The 17,581-nt window shown below is 40.6% G+C and overlaps 1 protein-coding gene across 5 annotated transcripts in view; it reads right to left on the bottom strand.

Moving 5' to 3' along the window:
* The window catches only part of myt1b (myelin transcription factor 1b), an 86,163-nt gene that overhangs the window by 10,346 nt on the left and 58,236 nt on the right, over positions 1–17,581 (bottom strand). For all 5 annotated transcript variants that reach the window (XM_079850291.1, XM_079850292.1, XM_079850293.1 and 2 more), the window contains exons 2-11: positions 17,262–17,362; positions 11,392–11,446; positions 10,168–10,198; positions 8,499–8,561; positions 7,551–7,840; positions 5,806–6,732; positions 3,873–4,007; positions 3,582–3,672; positions 2,783–2,902; positions 877–1,091 (exon numbers count right to left, since the gene is read on the bottom strand). In XM_079850291.1, the coding sequence (XP_079706417.1) occupies positions 877–1,091; positions 2,783–2,902; positions 3,582–3,672; positions 3,873–4,007; positions 5,806–6,732; positions 7,551–7,840; positions 8,499–8,561; positions 10,168–10,198; positions 11,392–11,446; positions 17,262–17,362 (2,028 nt within the window). The remainder of the gene's footprint in view (positions 1–876; positions 1,092–2,782; positions 2,903–3,581; positions 3,673–3,872; positions 4,008–5,805; positions 6,733–7,550; positions 7,841–8,498; positions 8,562–10,167; positions 10,199–11,391; positions 11,447–17,261; positions 17,363–17,581) is intronic.

Here is a 17,581-nt window from a genome sequence, read left to right as displayed (position 1 = left end):
GGCAAAAGAGAATATTACACTAGTTAATAGTAAAGAATTGATCCTTCCATTGAAGAACACTCTACTAAACTCACTTACCGCGATAACACTTTAAAATAATGGCCCGTCATTAATAGGTACCTATGTAGGAAGTAATGCAGGACACATACTACATTTACACTATATGTACTACTATTAACTAATATGGAAACAAGATTAACTAATCAGAAAGTAATATCAAATTTAGGACTGAGATAGTTCCTTATTGGGTAATTAATGATTACTGAATGAGATTAGCCTTTTATTCTAGCTTCACGCATTTGTTTTTAACAACACTTGAATGTGGGTACGTTTAATAAAAAAAAGCAACATTTTGAACAAAAGTTTTTTTCCCCCAAAGAGTACAACGTGCATAAGCAATGCTTTTATCGCCTGTTTCTGTTCCTTTTTTCCTGTGTTTTGATCTGGAGATTCAATACTATTTCAGAAGATGCATAATAGCGCCCCCTGCCATATAACAGTGAAAACACGAAAAGCTGGACAATTCTGTCAATGGCAGGAAAAAGTTAATGTGGCTAATCTCCTTCAGTAATTATTGATTTCCTAATAAGGAACTATCTCAGTCCTAAATTTGATATTCTGATTAGTTAATCTTGTTTCCGTATTAGGTAATAATAGTAGCTGAAATGTTAATGTAGTGCTACTCATTTGTCCTGCATTACTTCATGCATAGTTACCTATTAATGATGGACCATTATGTCTGACGACCCTTCCTTGACAATAAAGAATCTTGAAGCTTAGCCATACTATTCACCAAGCACACAATTTACACACATCTCTGCACTGCAAGAAGTGTATTTTACATAGCGTTCATAAAGCATGACTAATCCTGCTCACATTTGAAGGCTTTGGGTGAAGTTTCGCTGGTGTGCATCTTTGGGGCGAGCATGCGCTTGCCAAACACCTGCACGTCGAAGCTTGCATAATCGAAGGACACCTTGGAGTACTTCTCCAGTTCCTTGGCCAGATTAGCGCGTGGTGTGGCGGGGACAAGGCTGGGCCTGTAGCTGCCGTGCGGAGGAATCTCCAACTGCTTCACAAAACACATGGGCCTGAGTAGCGAGAGAGAGAGGGAGAGAGGGAGAGGGGGAGAGAGAGAGAGAGAGAGAGAGAGAGAGAGAGATTCTGTCATTTTCTTCCTCTACAAAAGAATCAATATCCCTGCAGTGAAGAAAAAAGAAGCATAAAAGGATAAGTGTAAGTGAGCATAAAAGATCAAGAGTGAAAGAGTGGGCTGGAATTAGACAGCAGAAGAGAAGCGGAATTGAAAGACTGACAATGAGCCAGAGATACAGCGAAAAAAGAAAAAGGAAGGAAAAGTTCCACAGATAAATAGCCTGTAAAAGAGTAAATGAGAGAGAGAGAGAGAGAGAGGTTTGAAAGCAGGGTGACTGAAGGAGAAGAGGATTAAATAGTGTCTTATCAGCACTGAGCACATTAGCATATCATATAGCATGGAATTGAAGCCCTAAAACCGACTTCTTTTCCTGAAGAACCATGAGCCCTTGCGGCCCTTTCTCTGTTCTGAAGAAAAACTCTGAAAAGACATGTTCCAGGACCTGGTAGGTTGCCTAGTGAGGCTGAATTTTAAGGCATCATAAATGCTCCAGATTCAAAGGCTATTAAAAGCAACTGCTACCAATGCAGTATATCACATTTTAGTCAAATGCTAAGGCAGCATCTTATGTGTCCTTTACATTATAACTTATATTCAATATTTGTGCATGTAATATAGTTAGTTTATTAGAATTTTCAAGCTATTAGCTAAGCAACATGCTAATGCCAAGTAAGTAGGAATTGGTCTCGCATAAACAAATATGGCCGCTGAGCAAACTGACTTTCCTTGAAAAGGACTTTGGTCAAACTCCACTGAAGTCCAATATACAGTGCAGAGTGCTGCTTTCATGATGGTCAGGATGTTGTTTTAAAAGTAGGCAGCAGGTGGCTTGCTAGGTTATGGAAACGAGCAAAAGAATGCTAGCATATGGGTGTGCGTGTCATTGCGGTCTATGACACTGTGTTCTGTATTTAACATCATTAACGGATTTCAGACACGGTTTGAAGGAAAAACAAGCACGCAAACACCAACGCATGTTATGATCTGCGTGACAATGGCATGTAAAGTATATTAGCCTCTGCTTCCTGTCTCTTCATTAGTCAGTGCATCCCATTAGCAGGGGTGGCATGCAGAGCCGTCAGAGGTCTCTCTGGTGACTTTTCATTGTCGACATCTTCCCTTAATGGGCTTTCTCAGTGAACTGACGCTCATTTAAATCAGAATAACACTAATAAGAGAGGACTGCTTATTATTTTCATAATCCGCATTGCTTTGTCTGACCACTGACATGCTTCCTGAAGGAAAGTAATTATTTTTCCAATACTCCATGCCCTGTAAGTCCCATAATTAGCTTATCAGTGGCGTAATTAGACTAGCAGGTTTGAGGCCCGATCCCAGCATGAAATGGCAGGCTGTGCTCTATTAGAAGGGCAAAGGAAAGGGAGAACTGATTTTCCGAAACGCCTGACCAATCGTGCTGCGGTAAGTGAGTTCAGCTCTGCAGTGAATGACAGCTGTGCTAACCAACCACAGCAGGTGTGTTTGACGGACACATTCTGCTGACATAGAAGCTGAAGGACAGGAGGAGACCGAACATGGGGTAAGTTTGCTGTTGCTGGGAAAAAATAGGAATAAATGCTGATGTTTCAAGTTCCTGGGTTTGTTTCATTGGGGTTTAGGGCTCACCTGAGTACACGGTCAGAGTTTGGGCTGCCCTTGATGTGCTCGCCCATGGGCTGGGGCAGGTGTTGCTTGTCATGGCCCTTCGTGAGCTTTTCGGCAGCAGCGATGGGACATCCAGACAAACTGACAGAAGAGGAGATGTGAAAGAATGAGTGAGGAAATTACACTACAGTCTTAAAAATAGAGGTTCCTTATTGGCATCGATGGTTCCATGACACCCCTTTGGTTCCACTTTATTTTGATAGTCCACTTCTACTAACTATAAGTAACTTTGCAAATACATGTCAACTAACTCTCATTAGAGTATTAGTAGACTGTCAGTAGACTGTTAGGTTATGGTTATGTGTTTGGGTTCGGGTTAGTAGAATAAGTTGACTTGTAGTTGCCAAGTTACTTATAGTCAGTTGAATATCTGTTGGTGGACCACCAAAATAAAGTGTTAGCAGATATTAAACAGACTGTCTACTAATACTCTAATGACAGTTAATCGACATCTAGTTGCAAAGTTACTTATAGTTAGAAGAATGTCTAAAGTGGACTATCGGAATAAAGTGTTACCGAACCTTTAACATCAATGGAACATTTCCATTGTATAAAAGATTATTGAAATATGAAGAAAAAAAAGGTTATTTTTCGAACTGTTGTTTGAAAGGTTCTTTGGGGAATCCAAAATGGTTCCTCTATTCCATTGGAACCTTTATTTTTAAGAGTGTATAAATGTCATTATGTGGATCAAATATAACCATAAAGATAGTAAAAGTACATTTGGGGATCTATGATTCTGAAATAGGAGACTCTGTACCTGCGGTGTGTGTTGCGGTTGCTGTTGACATGACCCTGACCAGTGCATCCTGGTGTTGGGCACTTTAAGACATTCTCATGCATGGCCAAAACTGAGAACAACCAATCAGAGTGCAGAACAATACAAGTCAGACAATGAACCAAAAAACCATCGATTTTGAACTATGAAATAGGAAAGGACATACACAATACTAGACGTCTAAAGTGCAGGTTAAAGTGATGCTTTGTCTCTTTTCCTGCAGCTTATCACACAATCAAAATATGTTTCAACAGTAGTTTGATGTTGACTCACTCTCTGGAGGGATCCGATCTTTGTGTGGGCAGCCTGACAAACTGCGGTGGTGGGGATAGAGTCCGGTCACGTGACCCGTTCCATCGCACCCGGGGGTTGGGCATTTGATCTCTCGCTTCTCTGATCTAGAACTCTCTGTGAGCAGCAAAACACCTGTCAGTCAAACCTTATCTGAAGTCATTATCACTTCTGTCAGGACAGAAACATACAAAAGACGTGCATATCACCGCACACAGACACTCTCCAGTTTCATGCTCTCTGGAAGTTGTAAAGTTGCCTTTGGGCCCATGAGAGGGCACATTTACGGTGATAATTACAGTCATTATGTGTGCAGGCAGGTGGATGTTTCCATTCAGGATTATTATCTTCGGTGAGGGTGCGCTGGGGTTTATTGGACTATCTACTGAAAAAACGGAGCTCATTAAACAGACTTTACCATTGGCAAAGCACATCTCCATATTATACAGGAGGAGAGAGTGAGAAAGAGTGTGTGGGGTCCAAGGTAAATGAACGAAGGTGCAAGGACAAAGGCAAAACCGAAAAACATGAAAAACAGACGAGGAGAGAGAGAGAGAGAGGGAAAAGGAAAGAGAGAGAAAGTGAGAGACGTCGAGAGAGAAAGAGCTTGCATGTGCGCTCCAGTGGCTCCTTAATTAAATGTTGAAATGTTAACGAGACATGCACCTCCTAATTAAAACTGGTCGGAGCGTGAGGAGGCCAGTTATAGAGGGGGTGTGGAGCCCTACCGAGCGCTCGGCTGAATCCAGCGCCACACGGACCGGGCACGGTGCCAACCGAGAGCAGAACAACACCACAAACAAAACCAATAAACAAATAAACACGTGCCAAACCAATCTAATTACACACACCCTCTCTCCCCTTCAACTCTCTCGCACTCTCTCTCTCTTTCTAAGTGCTTCAGTAATTATAGACTAAGGCTGGAGTTTATCTATGGAAACCAATTCATTTGACCCATTTATACTCTCCAGATTGCTTCCCCCCATTATTAATCTTGCAGTTCTTTGCCTGAGCGAGAGCTTGCCATTTTAATCTTCTTTCTGATTAATCATGTGTGGGTGTTTATTTATGAGAATTTGTTGATATTTGAGCGCTTGTGTAGGGTGTGTTGAAAAATGCATATGTGCAATGTTTAAATAGCACTCTGAGTGCACTTCTGAAATAGTTTCTTGCATTAGAGTGTGTATATATATTCATTCCTCAAACACAAGCAGAAAGAATTTCAGTATGTATTTTACGTGAATCCATTTATGTTAGAATGAATTTCAGTGCAAATTGTTCATGGACATCATTTCAACTTCAAAGCACCATTGGTTGTGCGACATCTTGACATAGCTTTTACATAAAATCATTCTTATGTAAATGGTCGCATCACTGCAAAAATGTAAGTAAGAGTGGTTCTGCAAAGTCTTTACTTTGTTTTTATGTAAAAGCATATTTAAATAACTTTATGCAACAATTTATGTTTAAAGACTGTAAACACTTCATATAACCATACTTTTATAAATAGTCGCATTGATGCAACAATTTACATGGTTTTTCCATAAAAAACTATGAAGATACAAATGTAAAGACTTTGCATAAGTATTATTATATACAATTTACACAATTCTTCACATAATTCCAATGCAAATTGTTTGTAAACTTCAATTCAATTGATGAGCACGTGTTTTTTTTTTTTTTTAAACCATTTTGATATAACTTCACGCAACAATTTATGTAAAAATAGACTGTTAAGACTTCCTTCAACCATGCGAGCGTAATTAGTTGCATTGATCCGACAGTTCATGTAAGAATGGAAGACTATGTAATGACATTATACATACATTATAACAAAAATTGTCGCATCAAATGAATTTACAAATTTAAATATCAATTTTACAGGGGTTGGAAGGTAAAATGATAAAGATCTGACCTTTTCCAAAGCAGCTCTTGCGGATATGTTCCATGTGTTTGCCGGTCCGGTCGTCGAGAGGAAAAAAACGGTGGTGTTCGGGAATGCGGCTGAGCTCCCGATGAGCTTTGACCTGTTGGGCTTTCAAAGCAATGGCCTGCTCCAGCAACCCCAGGTTCCCCCGCATTATGTCGAACATCTCGGACTCGTCCGCCACCGTTGAGCGTTGAGACAAGCTGTCGTCATCCCCATCATCATCATCATCATTCCCGTCCATGTCGGCATCCCTCTCCGACTCCTCAGACTGCACTTCGATAACCACAGGAGATGATGTGGCGGCCTTACTGGAGCTGTAACTTTCTGGCAAAGTGAGTTTGTGGGAAACATAGTTTTCCCTTACGTGGGATCCCTGAGTGGCAGTGATAACCGAAGGGGCTTCTCTCTCCCCTTCCTCTTCAGACCTAACATCATTGTACTCCTCCATGTATGCCTCTCCTTTTTGCATCTCAGACCTCAGCCCCTCATCATCATCATCATCATCCTCATCATCATCATCTTCTTCATCATCCTTTTGTGTTTGCATCTCCTCAGTAAAATACTGGTGGTCTGACTCTTTCTGGGTCTCAGTGTGCATGTCCTCTTCTTTATCTTCCATCTCACCTGTATTTCCCATCACCCCATTCTCCCTAGTCACCAGAACTCCTACTTCGCTCCTTGTTTCCTCTGTTTCATAATCTTCTTTCTCTTCTTCTTCTGGTTCCCTAAAAGGGCTTTTATCTTGTGTTTCCACTGTGACGGGCTGTTGTTGTTGCGGCGATACGGGACCATTGTTGTGGTTGTTGAGGTGGGTCATTGAGTTGGCCACTATGTGCTGATAGTTGGAGAGATCCTCAGAGGATGAGAGCGTGGGCTTGTCTGTGCTGGATGCCTCAATGATGATACACTCCTCTGTGTGAGACAGAAAGAAGGATTTAATGTTAAAATGTGTCATTTTTAAAGAATACGTTTACAGGCGAGATTTGACACTCAATTGTCCAGTACATTACTATAGCAGCAGATGTGGATTGATAGTTCATCCAAAAAAATAAGAATTCTGTCATCATTTACTCACACCTCACACCAGTATGACTTTATTTATTCTGTTGAACATAAAATATTTTTTTGAAAAATGTATTTTTTTGTGCCATATAATGAAAGTCAGTGGGGTCCAATGTTGTCTTTCATTGTGTGGACAAAAAACACTGAGGCATTTGTTTCACAGAAGAAAGAAAGTATTTCTTAGCAAGACTTTGTATTGAATCTTAAAGGATTTGGTTTTTATTCTAAACTGTTTTTGACAGCTCCTGCAGCTTTTTATACTCTCCGGTAATAAGTAAAATCTCTCTGGGTTCTGTTTTTTTTCCTTTTCTTCTAAATTTAACAGGAATTCTGTCTCGCTTTCTTGCTGCTCAACAGCTTATTTCCTGGCATTTACTGTCACCTTGAGAGAGTTTGGAGCTCCAACATTGACAGCAAAGAATAACCCAGAAAGTATTCGGCGCTTGTCATACATATGTCAATGATGTGACAGTCAACTAGTTGTTAAGTGCAATTCTGTTTAATACGGCACAACTCAATAGAGGTCACTCTCAAAACACTGGTTGTGACTGTATCGGAGACACTTCGGGTACAGAATGCGTTTTTCATTCACTGTGTATGAACATAATTGTATTTATTGTCCCAAACAAGATTGACAATCATATTCTGATTCAGTTTACATCCCTCACCTTCATCACCACCCTCTTCTTCTGTATTAATGCTCTCTGTGTTGTGTTTCGCTTGCTCCTCTTCTTCTTGCTCCTCTTCCTCACGCTCTTGATCACCAGCCTGCGGTGCCTGTTCTTCATCCTCCTCGTCTTCCTCCCTCAACTCCGTCTCTTCTCCGCTCCCCTCACTCTCTGCATTGAAGCCTTCGTCCATTGCCAGCTTCAGCGGGTGGGACTTCCTCTTGGAGGCGGGTTGCTCTGACTCTGCTTCCTGTAGGCGCCTTTTTCTGGCCAACGGGCAGCTCAAAGCACTATGGGAGAAGACGAATTAGTGAGAACAATTGACGAGAAATACAAGATGAAGGACTTTTACAGTACAAGTGGAAAAACAATGAAAGCATGCAAACTACACACACGCAAGCCAAGCATGACATGCTATATGGTCAGAAAACTCAGATGAGGAATGGAAGGATGTTGGAAATTGATCTGTAGGGGGCAGTGTGCTGGATAAAAGCCTTTATAAATCAAAGCCAGTTGGCTGGAACACTTAATTATACTACAATAAAAATAAGAAACAGAGAGAGAGAGAGAGAGAGTGAGAGAGAATGGAGGGAGTTATGGAGGCTGGAATTCAATAAAGCCCTCACCTAGAAAACCTTGCTATCGGACGGGCAGCGGAGATAGATCTATAAACATGAAGCATCTCAAATGGCTTCCTGAATGTATACATGTGTAAATAAACATAACTGTAATATCTTTCCAATAATCAATACCCTGCCTAAAGACCTCAGTCAGGGAAAGCGAGAGTAAGAGAGAGAGGGAGATTGTCATTATTAGAGGAAGAGATGAAGATCAAGATGATCTAATCTACGGGCTGAACAGTGTTTGTGATCAGGAAAGGCTATGTGGCCGCAGAGGGAGGTGAATCAGGGGCTACAGAGCACCACACGGGTATGTCATCTGTCGTACCTTCTGTGTCGGGCATATTTGCCACTGATATGGCCTGAGCCATTGCATCCTGGAGTGGGGCAGCTGAACAGATAGAGGGGGTCAAATTAGAGATGCTTTATAGCTTTTGTTTTTTCGTTGTGGTTGTGTGCTAAATAGTTCATCAGGAGCCGTATTTCCACGGACAGCAAGAAACAAACACACATAGATTTTCAAATTTAGCAAAATAATTGCTACGTCAATAAGATGGAGCTGTGATTGATTTCCGTTTCCTGCGGCTACCCTTCTTTCGTTTCATGAAAGCCCTTCTGTCTTTTGCAGGAATCCCTAGTATTTTGTCAATTTGTTTCATTGGCATTTTCATTTATTACCATCAAAACAGTGCTGAGATTTAAACTCGAATCATTTCTTCACGCTCACATGTGTTGATCAAAGATGATCTCTGTCTGTGTGTGTTAAGTTTGGTGATATATGCATCATGACAGATGGTTGCTGTGGCAGTGCGTAGGCATCGGAACACCCATCATTCACAAACATAGCTTTCAGCTACCAGTAAGTGTGTAATATTTCTGTTTACCATTTCATCATGTTTAAAATCCGAAGATTTGTGCATTTTTTTTATGGCAGAAAATGCTAAAAAAAATAGTTGGCAGATTCCATCTGGGTATTAGTAAAGTAGAGACGCACAATATAGCTGTGGTCAAATTGGTATCGGCAGATAAATGTGACTTTTTAATATCATTATATATATTTACAACAGTTAGTTCTGGTTCTCGAATCTGATTGGCTGAGAGCCTTTTCCAGCCGTGCAATATTCTGCTCATATACACAGTGTATGTGATATATTTAAGCCAATAAATTATATGAACCATTTCAGTTGTACCCGACTCTTGGTGATTCTATGGTATTGGCCATACGCGAGAGACTGGTCATGAATTTTCTTGCCGATGATTTTTCTGGGCCAGGTCACCAGGTATTTGTTATTATATAATATATAATATAATATATATATATATATATATATTATATAATAAAATAATATATTATATAATATAATATAATATAATATATAATATATACACATATATATATATAACAAACCCAGCTAGATACATGGCATATCATGTCTTGAAGCATTTATAATTCTGTTCTACTGCAGTATGAAAGCATCTTTCGGTCATCTTTTGAGCAGAGCTCTATTTAAGATCTGTGACAGAAATGGCCGTGAGCAGCTTCAGTGACCCTGGCGGCTAGCGAGTGTGTTTGATACCGTTATAAATTCCACTCTTGTAAACTTCATAGTGCACTTGACAGTGAAATGAGCTGAGAATATGAGGCTTTCATATCCCTTCCTCACACACAGATTTGGTATTGTTGGGTCTATAGGTACAAACTAGCAGACACTAACCATTTGAAACAAATGCTTATCAGGCAAATAGGACCATGCATAAATAACCTTGGGACTCCTCGCATTTATTAGATTTCTATTGCTGTCAGTCATTTTGTTGATGATAATTATTGTTGAAAATGAGTTTGTTACATTAAAATGGATTTTGTTTTTAAAGCGGCGTGCATTGTGAGTCAAATAATGTCAAAATATGATCAAACATGGATTTAAAAACAAAGAAAAAAATTGCTGCAGAAGAAAAAAAAATGCCCTATTTAACTTTACAGAACTAATCTGTCTTACCTCAGCTCCTGTCCAACAATCTCAGAGGGAACTGCAGAGGGAAAGACAAGGAACAGAAAAATAAGCTGAAAAATCTAAAGCTGCAAATAATTGCATAGAACCGCAATCAATAAATCACAAATATATACAGACCCCAGGAGGCCATATGCAGTAACATTCATGACTACATTACCAAGAAGAAACACACACACACACACTACATGTACATGTACATATACACAAACACCTGAGTCAGCCAAAACATCGAGCCTTGATGAAGAAGAAAAAAAAAAAAAAAAAAAAAGTACAATATGCACGAATCAGCACGAAAATATGATTAATTGTCCCAGTTCAGTTTAGTGGTGAAATCAGAGCAAAACTGCCGACGTGTAAAAAAAAAAAGCCTCTCTCTAATCAATTTATTTGAAAACAATAAAAACAGTCAAAGAAAAATCATGCAAAGAAGAAATGATTGGAAGAATTTTGGCTTTAAAGAAATGTTTGTGGTTTAACGTGTTTAGCATTTCAACTCGTGCCTTTACATGACCATGTGAAGTGGTAACATTCGCATTATTTGCAGCAGGATACAAGAAATGAATGTGACGCCACTATTTCGCAAAGTACAATAGTATGGAACTTTTGCATTTTGTATTGAAACCAACAGAAATGAATAATTCATAACCAGAAGTTCATCTGACGGTCATTCTGCTAAAAGGATGACTTACAGCTCTGAATTAATTTTCTTTACTGTTGCTGGATGCCTTAACCTGTAGACTTTCATTGTATGCGTATTATTAAACACTTTTTTTATTTAAGCTGAGAGATGAGTCAGAATTACTGATGGTGTTATTTGACAGTATTCACAGATGCTGTCCATAGAGCTGAACTTTTATTGAACCCAGATCATCCCTCTAGAAACAAACAGTCGGGTAATATGGTCATGCATATGAAATTGTAATATTTCAAAGCATTTTTTTTTTACTTTCGACATTCCATTTGATTGAATGCTCTTCTCACTCACAAAGCTCTATTTAAACTTACTGAATGCTACATAGGGAATAGGATTTTCTTGCAAAAGGACCTCTAGAGACTTCAAGAGCAGGATTATTTGAGAGAAGATAATATTAGATATGCCTAGAGTGAACATATAAGACATGCTCAGCTGACCAGTGAAAGAAATGAGTTTTGGAGGTGAGAGAAAAAGAGAAAGACAGAGCGAGAGCAAGAGAGAGAGGGTTCACTGACCTCTTCCTGCTTTGGACCGTGTGCGAGTGCGCTTGTCGTCAGTATCCAAACTCATCTGTCAGAAAGAAAAGGAGAGAGTTAAGACTACAATGATAGATGGAGGAGAAACAGAGAGAGAGAGAGAGAGAGAGAGAGAGAGAGAGAGAGAGAGAGAGAGACAAGCTAACACACACACACACACACACACACACACACACACACACACACACACACACACACACACACACACACACACACACACACACTCAGGGTCACACATACACACCATACATTCAGGTTAATGAAGTCATGAATAATGTATAAAAAACACATTTCCATAGTGTAAATACTCACTGGGAGCACTATTTCTCTTTTATACTACAAACACTAAGATAGAAAGATAGATCAACAGAGAGATGGATAAACAGACAAATAACACCAGAATGACAGATGGACAGACAGAAAGAAAAGACAGAAAAAATAAGACAGAGTGAGATATAGATAGATTGATAAATAGACAGATAGATAGATGAACGAAGGACAGACAGACAGACAGACAGATAGACAGACAGACAGACAGATAGATAGATAGATAGATAGATAGATAGATAGATAGATAGATAGATAGATAGATAGATAGATAAATGAACGACAGACAAACAGATAGACAGATAGACAGACAGATAGATAGATAGATAGATAGATAGATAGATAGATAGATAGATAGATAGATAGATAGATAGATAGAGAGATAGATAGATAGATACAGTGCCCTCCACAATTATTGAACCCCCTGGTAAATATGATCAAAATTGGCTGTAAAAAATAAATCTGCATCGATTATCCTTGTGATCTTTCATTCAAAAAATGTGCAAAATTCTAACCTTTCATTGAAGTAAAAGAATTGAAAGTGGGGGGAAATCACATTATGAAATAAATGTTTTTCTCCAAAACACGTTGGCCACAATTATTGAAACCCTTTTATTAAATACTTTTTGCAATCTCCTTTTGCCAAGATAACAGCTCTGAGTCTTCTCCTATAATGCCTGATGAGTTTGGAGAACACCTGACAGGAGATCAGAGACCATTCCTCCACACAGAATCTCTCCAGATCCTTCAGATTCCCAGATCCATGTTGGTGCTTCTCCTCTTCAGTTCAGCCCACTCATCAGGTCAGGGGACTGGGACGGTCATGGCAGAAGCTTCATTTTGTGCTCCACAACAAATTTTTGTTTTGATTTTGATGTTTGTTTTGGATCGTTGTCCTGATGGAAGATCCAACCACGGCATATTATAAGATTTCTAGCAGAAGGCGTCAGGTTTTGATTTTTTATCTGTTGATATTTGATAGAATCCACAATGCCATGTATCTGAACAAGAAGTCCAGGACCTCCAGCAGAAAAATATGCCCACAACATTAAAGATCCAATGGTATATTAAATTGTACACATGGGGTACTTTTTATCCTTGTGTTCACCAAACCCATCTAGTGTGTTTGCTGCCAAAAAGCTCTGTTTTAGTCTCATCTGACCACAGAACCCTGTGTTGTTTGAAGATCCAGTCGTGTCTGACAATTAAATTTGCTGGAATTTGTTTTTGGATGAGCGAGGAGGTTTTTTTTTAAACCCTCCCAAACAACATGTGGGGATGTAGGGGTTGTTTGATATTTTTTTTTTTAGGCTTTCTGACCCTAAGACTCAACTAATCTCTGCAATTCTCCATCTGTGATCATTGGAGAGTCTTTGGCCACTCAAACTTTCATACTCGCCGTGCATTAAGACAGTATAGACACACGTCCTTTTCCTGGCAGATTCATAACATCTTTAGTTGGTTATAACTTCTTAATTATTGCCCTGATGGTCAAAATGGGGATTTTCAATTCTTTAGCTATTGTCTTACAGCCACTTTCTAGTTTGTGATGCTCAACAATCTTTTGCTACGCATCAGAACTGTATTCTGTGGTTTTACTCATTGTGATGGATGATTAAGGGGATTTGGCCTTTGTGTTTCCTCATATTTAAACTCCTGTGAAACACGAAGTCATAGCTGGACAGTTTCATGTTCCTAGTCACCCTGGTGTACTAAAAAAGGTAAATATTAATGGGAATATACTTCAGAGATATTTTACTCGTAAAAAATTCTTGGGGTTTCAATAATTGTGGCCAACGTGTTTTGGAGAAAAACATTTATTTCATAATGTGATTTCCCCCCACTTTCAATTCTTTTACTTCAATGAAAGGTTAGAATTTTGCACATTTTTTGAATGAAAGATCACAAGGATAATCGATGCAGATTTATTTTTTACAGCCAATTTTGATCATATTTACCAGGGGGTTCAATAATTGTGGAGGGCACTGTAGATAGATAGATGAACCACGGACAGACAGACAGACAGACAGATAGATAGATAGATAGATAGATAGATAGATATAGATAGATAGATAGATAGAAAAATGAACGACAGACAGACATATAGACAGACAGACAGACAGATAAATGAACGACAGAGAGACAGATACAGACAGACAGATAAATGAATGACAGACAGACAGACAGACAGACGGACAGACAGACAGATGGATAGACAGACAGACAGACAGACAGACAGACAGACAGACAGATAGATAAATGAACGACGGTCAGACAGACAGACAGATATATAGACAGACAGACAGACAGACAGACAGATAGACAGATAGATAGATAGATAGATAGATAGATAGATAGATAGATAGATAGATAGATAGATAGATAGATAGATAGATAGATAGATAGATAGATAGACAGACAGACAGACAGACAGACAGACAGACAGACAGACAGACAGATATATAGATAGATAGATATATATATATAGAAAAATAGATAGATATATAGAAAAATGAACGACGGACGGACAAACAGATAGATAGACAGACAGACAGACAGACTGAACAACAGACAGATGGATAGACAGAAAAAATGACAGACAGATTAAATAAAAATAACGGTTAAATTGCAGTACATTTGTCAGTTTTCTCCTTTCTAACCTTTATGTACCCATCATCAGTGTATAAAGGACTGGGCCTGAACAATAAATGTGATTGGACGGACAGAGAGAGACAGCAGTGCATGGCATCTGCCAGAGGAGCGTTCACGGCCCCATGGCAAGCTGGAGTGCTAATTACAATAGCAATATTAACCGCAGCGATAGAAATAACACAAACACAGGCACTCCAAATCACTGTAATTCCTCCCGCACAGAGTCCCCGATCGCTACACTCGCTGCGCTTTCTGGCACAAAAGGAGCAGGTGTCAATCCCTCTCAGTCTCGCTCACACACACACACACAGACGCAGGGAAGTCTGCTCACTGTAAAGCCATTGGATCTTTTCTGCCGGCACAATGGCGCCATTAGCTGTGATTACTTTACTGCGATTTAAATGGAACGGAATCCTTGAAAATCCACGAAACTCTCTCCTTTTGACCCTCCGTGAGCGCTGCTCACCCCGCTCCCAGCTGCTGCCTTTAATACAGCGCTGGAGCTGGCAAGGGCACACTGCACTTTCACAGAGGAGTTTCTCTTTCACACGCTTCTTTTTCATCCCTGCGCACTCTCTCTGGCAGTGCCACTTCCTGTTGATTGCCGACTTTTCAGCACGGGTGGATAATGAGTGTGTTGTGTTGCATTTGAGGGAGTTTGCGTATGGGGCGATGAAAGTTGGCTGTGTGTGTGTGAGTGTATCCGGGCAGACAGGTGCACAGAGTCTCTCTTCCTCTCTCAGGGGTGTTTTGATCACAAGCACGCGTGTGCTTGAGCAACAAGCCGGCTTTTTGTGCGCCGATACTCTGAGCTCGACTTGTCAGCCTGGGAGGAAAGTTTTCTCACATAGATGATCAAGTAGAGACGGCGGACTCAAACACTGAGCGTTGTGTTTGTGCGAGCGTGTATGCGGTTCGCCCATCTGCGAGTCTTCTATGCCCTCTCTGTATCTCTCGAAACAAGCTTTGTAACTTTCTGACCCCAAGCACAAAAGCCAGGGGCAGATGCGTGTCGTTTTATTCTTTACCCACTGTAGCTTCCTCTAGTCTCTCACTGCCGTCTCCTCAGTGTCAACACATGAATCAAACAGGCCGTGAGGGAGCTCGCACGGCTTTCATGTTTGTGTAACCATAGCTACGCATCTCTTTCCAATAGGTGAGCGCATCAGAGTTTGCATTCCTTTTTTATTTGTCAAATTCCACCTCATTAAATCTGCATGTTCGTGCAAAGGTGTTTGTGATGAGCAAGACAGTGTCATCTTTCTTTCGTAATATCATTCAAAGGCCTTTTAATGTTTTCAAACCTGTCCTTTCCCCTGCGTTTTTAATTACGGCTGTTGGCATGAGAAATTAGAGTGATTGTGAGAAGGAGGGAGAACTGGTAAAAAGGAGCATGAGGACGGCGAAATGAGCGAAAGATTTTGGCAGAAAAATGCGAACGCTAAGATAAGCCAACATATTTTTTTACCACTTAGAGTGGGAGAACGTCCACGCATATCCCTTCTGGCCGTGTGCTACATTATTAATTGTGTCCCTCTCTTCTCCATACAAGCGGACGGAGTCGCTCCTTCGTGCTCTTCTGACAGCTCTATGTAAATTGCTGGCTGGGGGCAATGACTTCACAAAGAAGGTCACCCCTCCTCCTCCGGTGCGCATAAATGAGCCTTTTATTCATTTTCGCATTTACAAGAAGAGGACGCAACCAGGCCCGGCGTGGCAACCATTGCAAGAGTGACAGGACTACTGACATCTCCAAAATTACCTGCGGAAAGCATCAGCCAATTAAAGAAGGCCAATGCGGTCGCCAAGGAGATCTGAGCCATCCATCAGGGGAGCGGAGTTAACATGCACTCTCACGGCCTGATTGACAACCGAGAGAGGTTTACGTTTGTGTATGTGTGTGTGTAAACGCACACTTGCGTTGCTCGTCTCTCTCTTGTGTGTTTTCTTTTAAGAGCTTGCGGTAGCTTGAGAATAAGCTCGGCTCTGATTCCTTTGCACACAGTTGGATGACGCTGATCAGTCGGAGTTTGGTATTATCTAATTGGATGCTCTTAAAAGCACTGCCTGCAACTGCAACCCTTTAAACATTTCAAATTAGATCGATAAATCAATCGCTTCAGATGAACTCTTTCCATCAGAGTGGAGAAAAAAACACATTTATGGGCCCACGGGAGAGAGCGAAGACTCTCTTACTCTTGTTTTTTTCTCTTTTTCCCATTAGAAATCTCTTCCAGTGAATTTCTCAATGCAGAAGTGAAAGAGATAGATGGTTGGAAATGTGGTCTGTTCCAAATAAAAAGCATGTAGAAGAAAGAGTGAAAGAGGAGGAAAAGCGATGCATCCACTTAAAGCCAAAAACACACATCTAAGCAGAAAAAGGAAGGGGGGGGGGGGTTAGAGGGTGAGAGGGTGAGAGAGAGAGAGAGAGAGAGAGAGAGAGAGAGAGAGAGAGAGAGAGAGAGAGACTTTCTTTTATGTTGATGAAAGATAGCAAACAAAAGCAGCTCAAGGACATCCCCGCTTTCAAACCTCTCCAGTTTTCCTAAATAATGCAAGAAAGCTCTAAAAATGAAATTAGGTTGAGTCGAACAGCCCAATTCTTCATAATTACGGGGCGCGGGACACTTTAAAATCTCAGCTCATTCAGAGGGGGGGTTAGGTTGCTCTGCCAAAACCCATTCTAGGTCAAGCTGGCATGAACTGCGCACGTCGCCGTAATACAACGCTGACTTCCTTTCATAGTGTGCTGACAGACAGAACTTAGGAATGTCATAAATGTATAGCCCTTTTTCGCCTCTAATTGTGCCAACTTGGCAGGAAGCCCACGTTTCCGCGTGGCGATTGGCTGACAGGCTCGAGCAACTCACTTTGATTGGTCGGCTCTGCAGTCTGAGAGAGGGCCGGCAGCGGCTGATCTTGTCTCCTCGCGTCCAGCGCTGGTTCAGGAGTTTCCCCCGGTACTCATTTTCTGTTTGAGAAGAGAGGGAAAGAGAGAGAGAGAAAGCAATAAATGAAGATGAAAAAATGAAAATGAAGGGAAAAGACAGACACGTCAGCATCTGCGCTGGCAGTTGGAAGAGTTTTTGCGGAGCGAGGCCAAAGGAGTGTTCGGTTCGAAACGCTGTAACAGACTGATTCAGCAGTGAAACGGCCAGATCATCTCATCACCTGTCCACCTGCATCTGAA

The sequence above is a fragment of the Squalius cephalus genome (assembly GCF_949319135.1).
Source record: "Squalius cephalus genome assembly, chromosome: 18".
In the NCBI taxonomy this organism is placed as follows: domain Eukaryota; kingdom Metazoa; phylum Chordata; class Actinopteri; order Cypriniformes; family Leuciscidae; genus Squalius; species Squalius cephalus.
The sequence above is the reverse complement of the archived record's forward strand: the minus strand, read 5'-3'. Positions and strand labels throughout refer to the sequence as shown.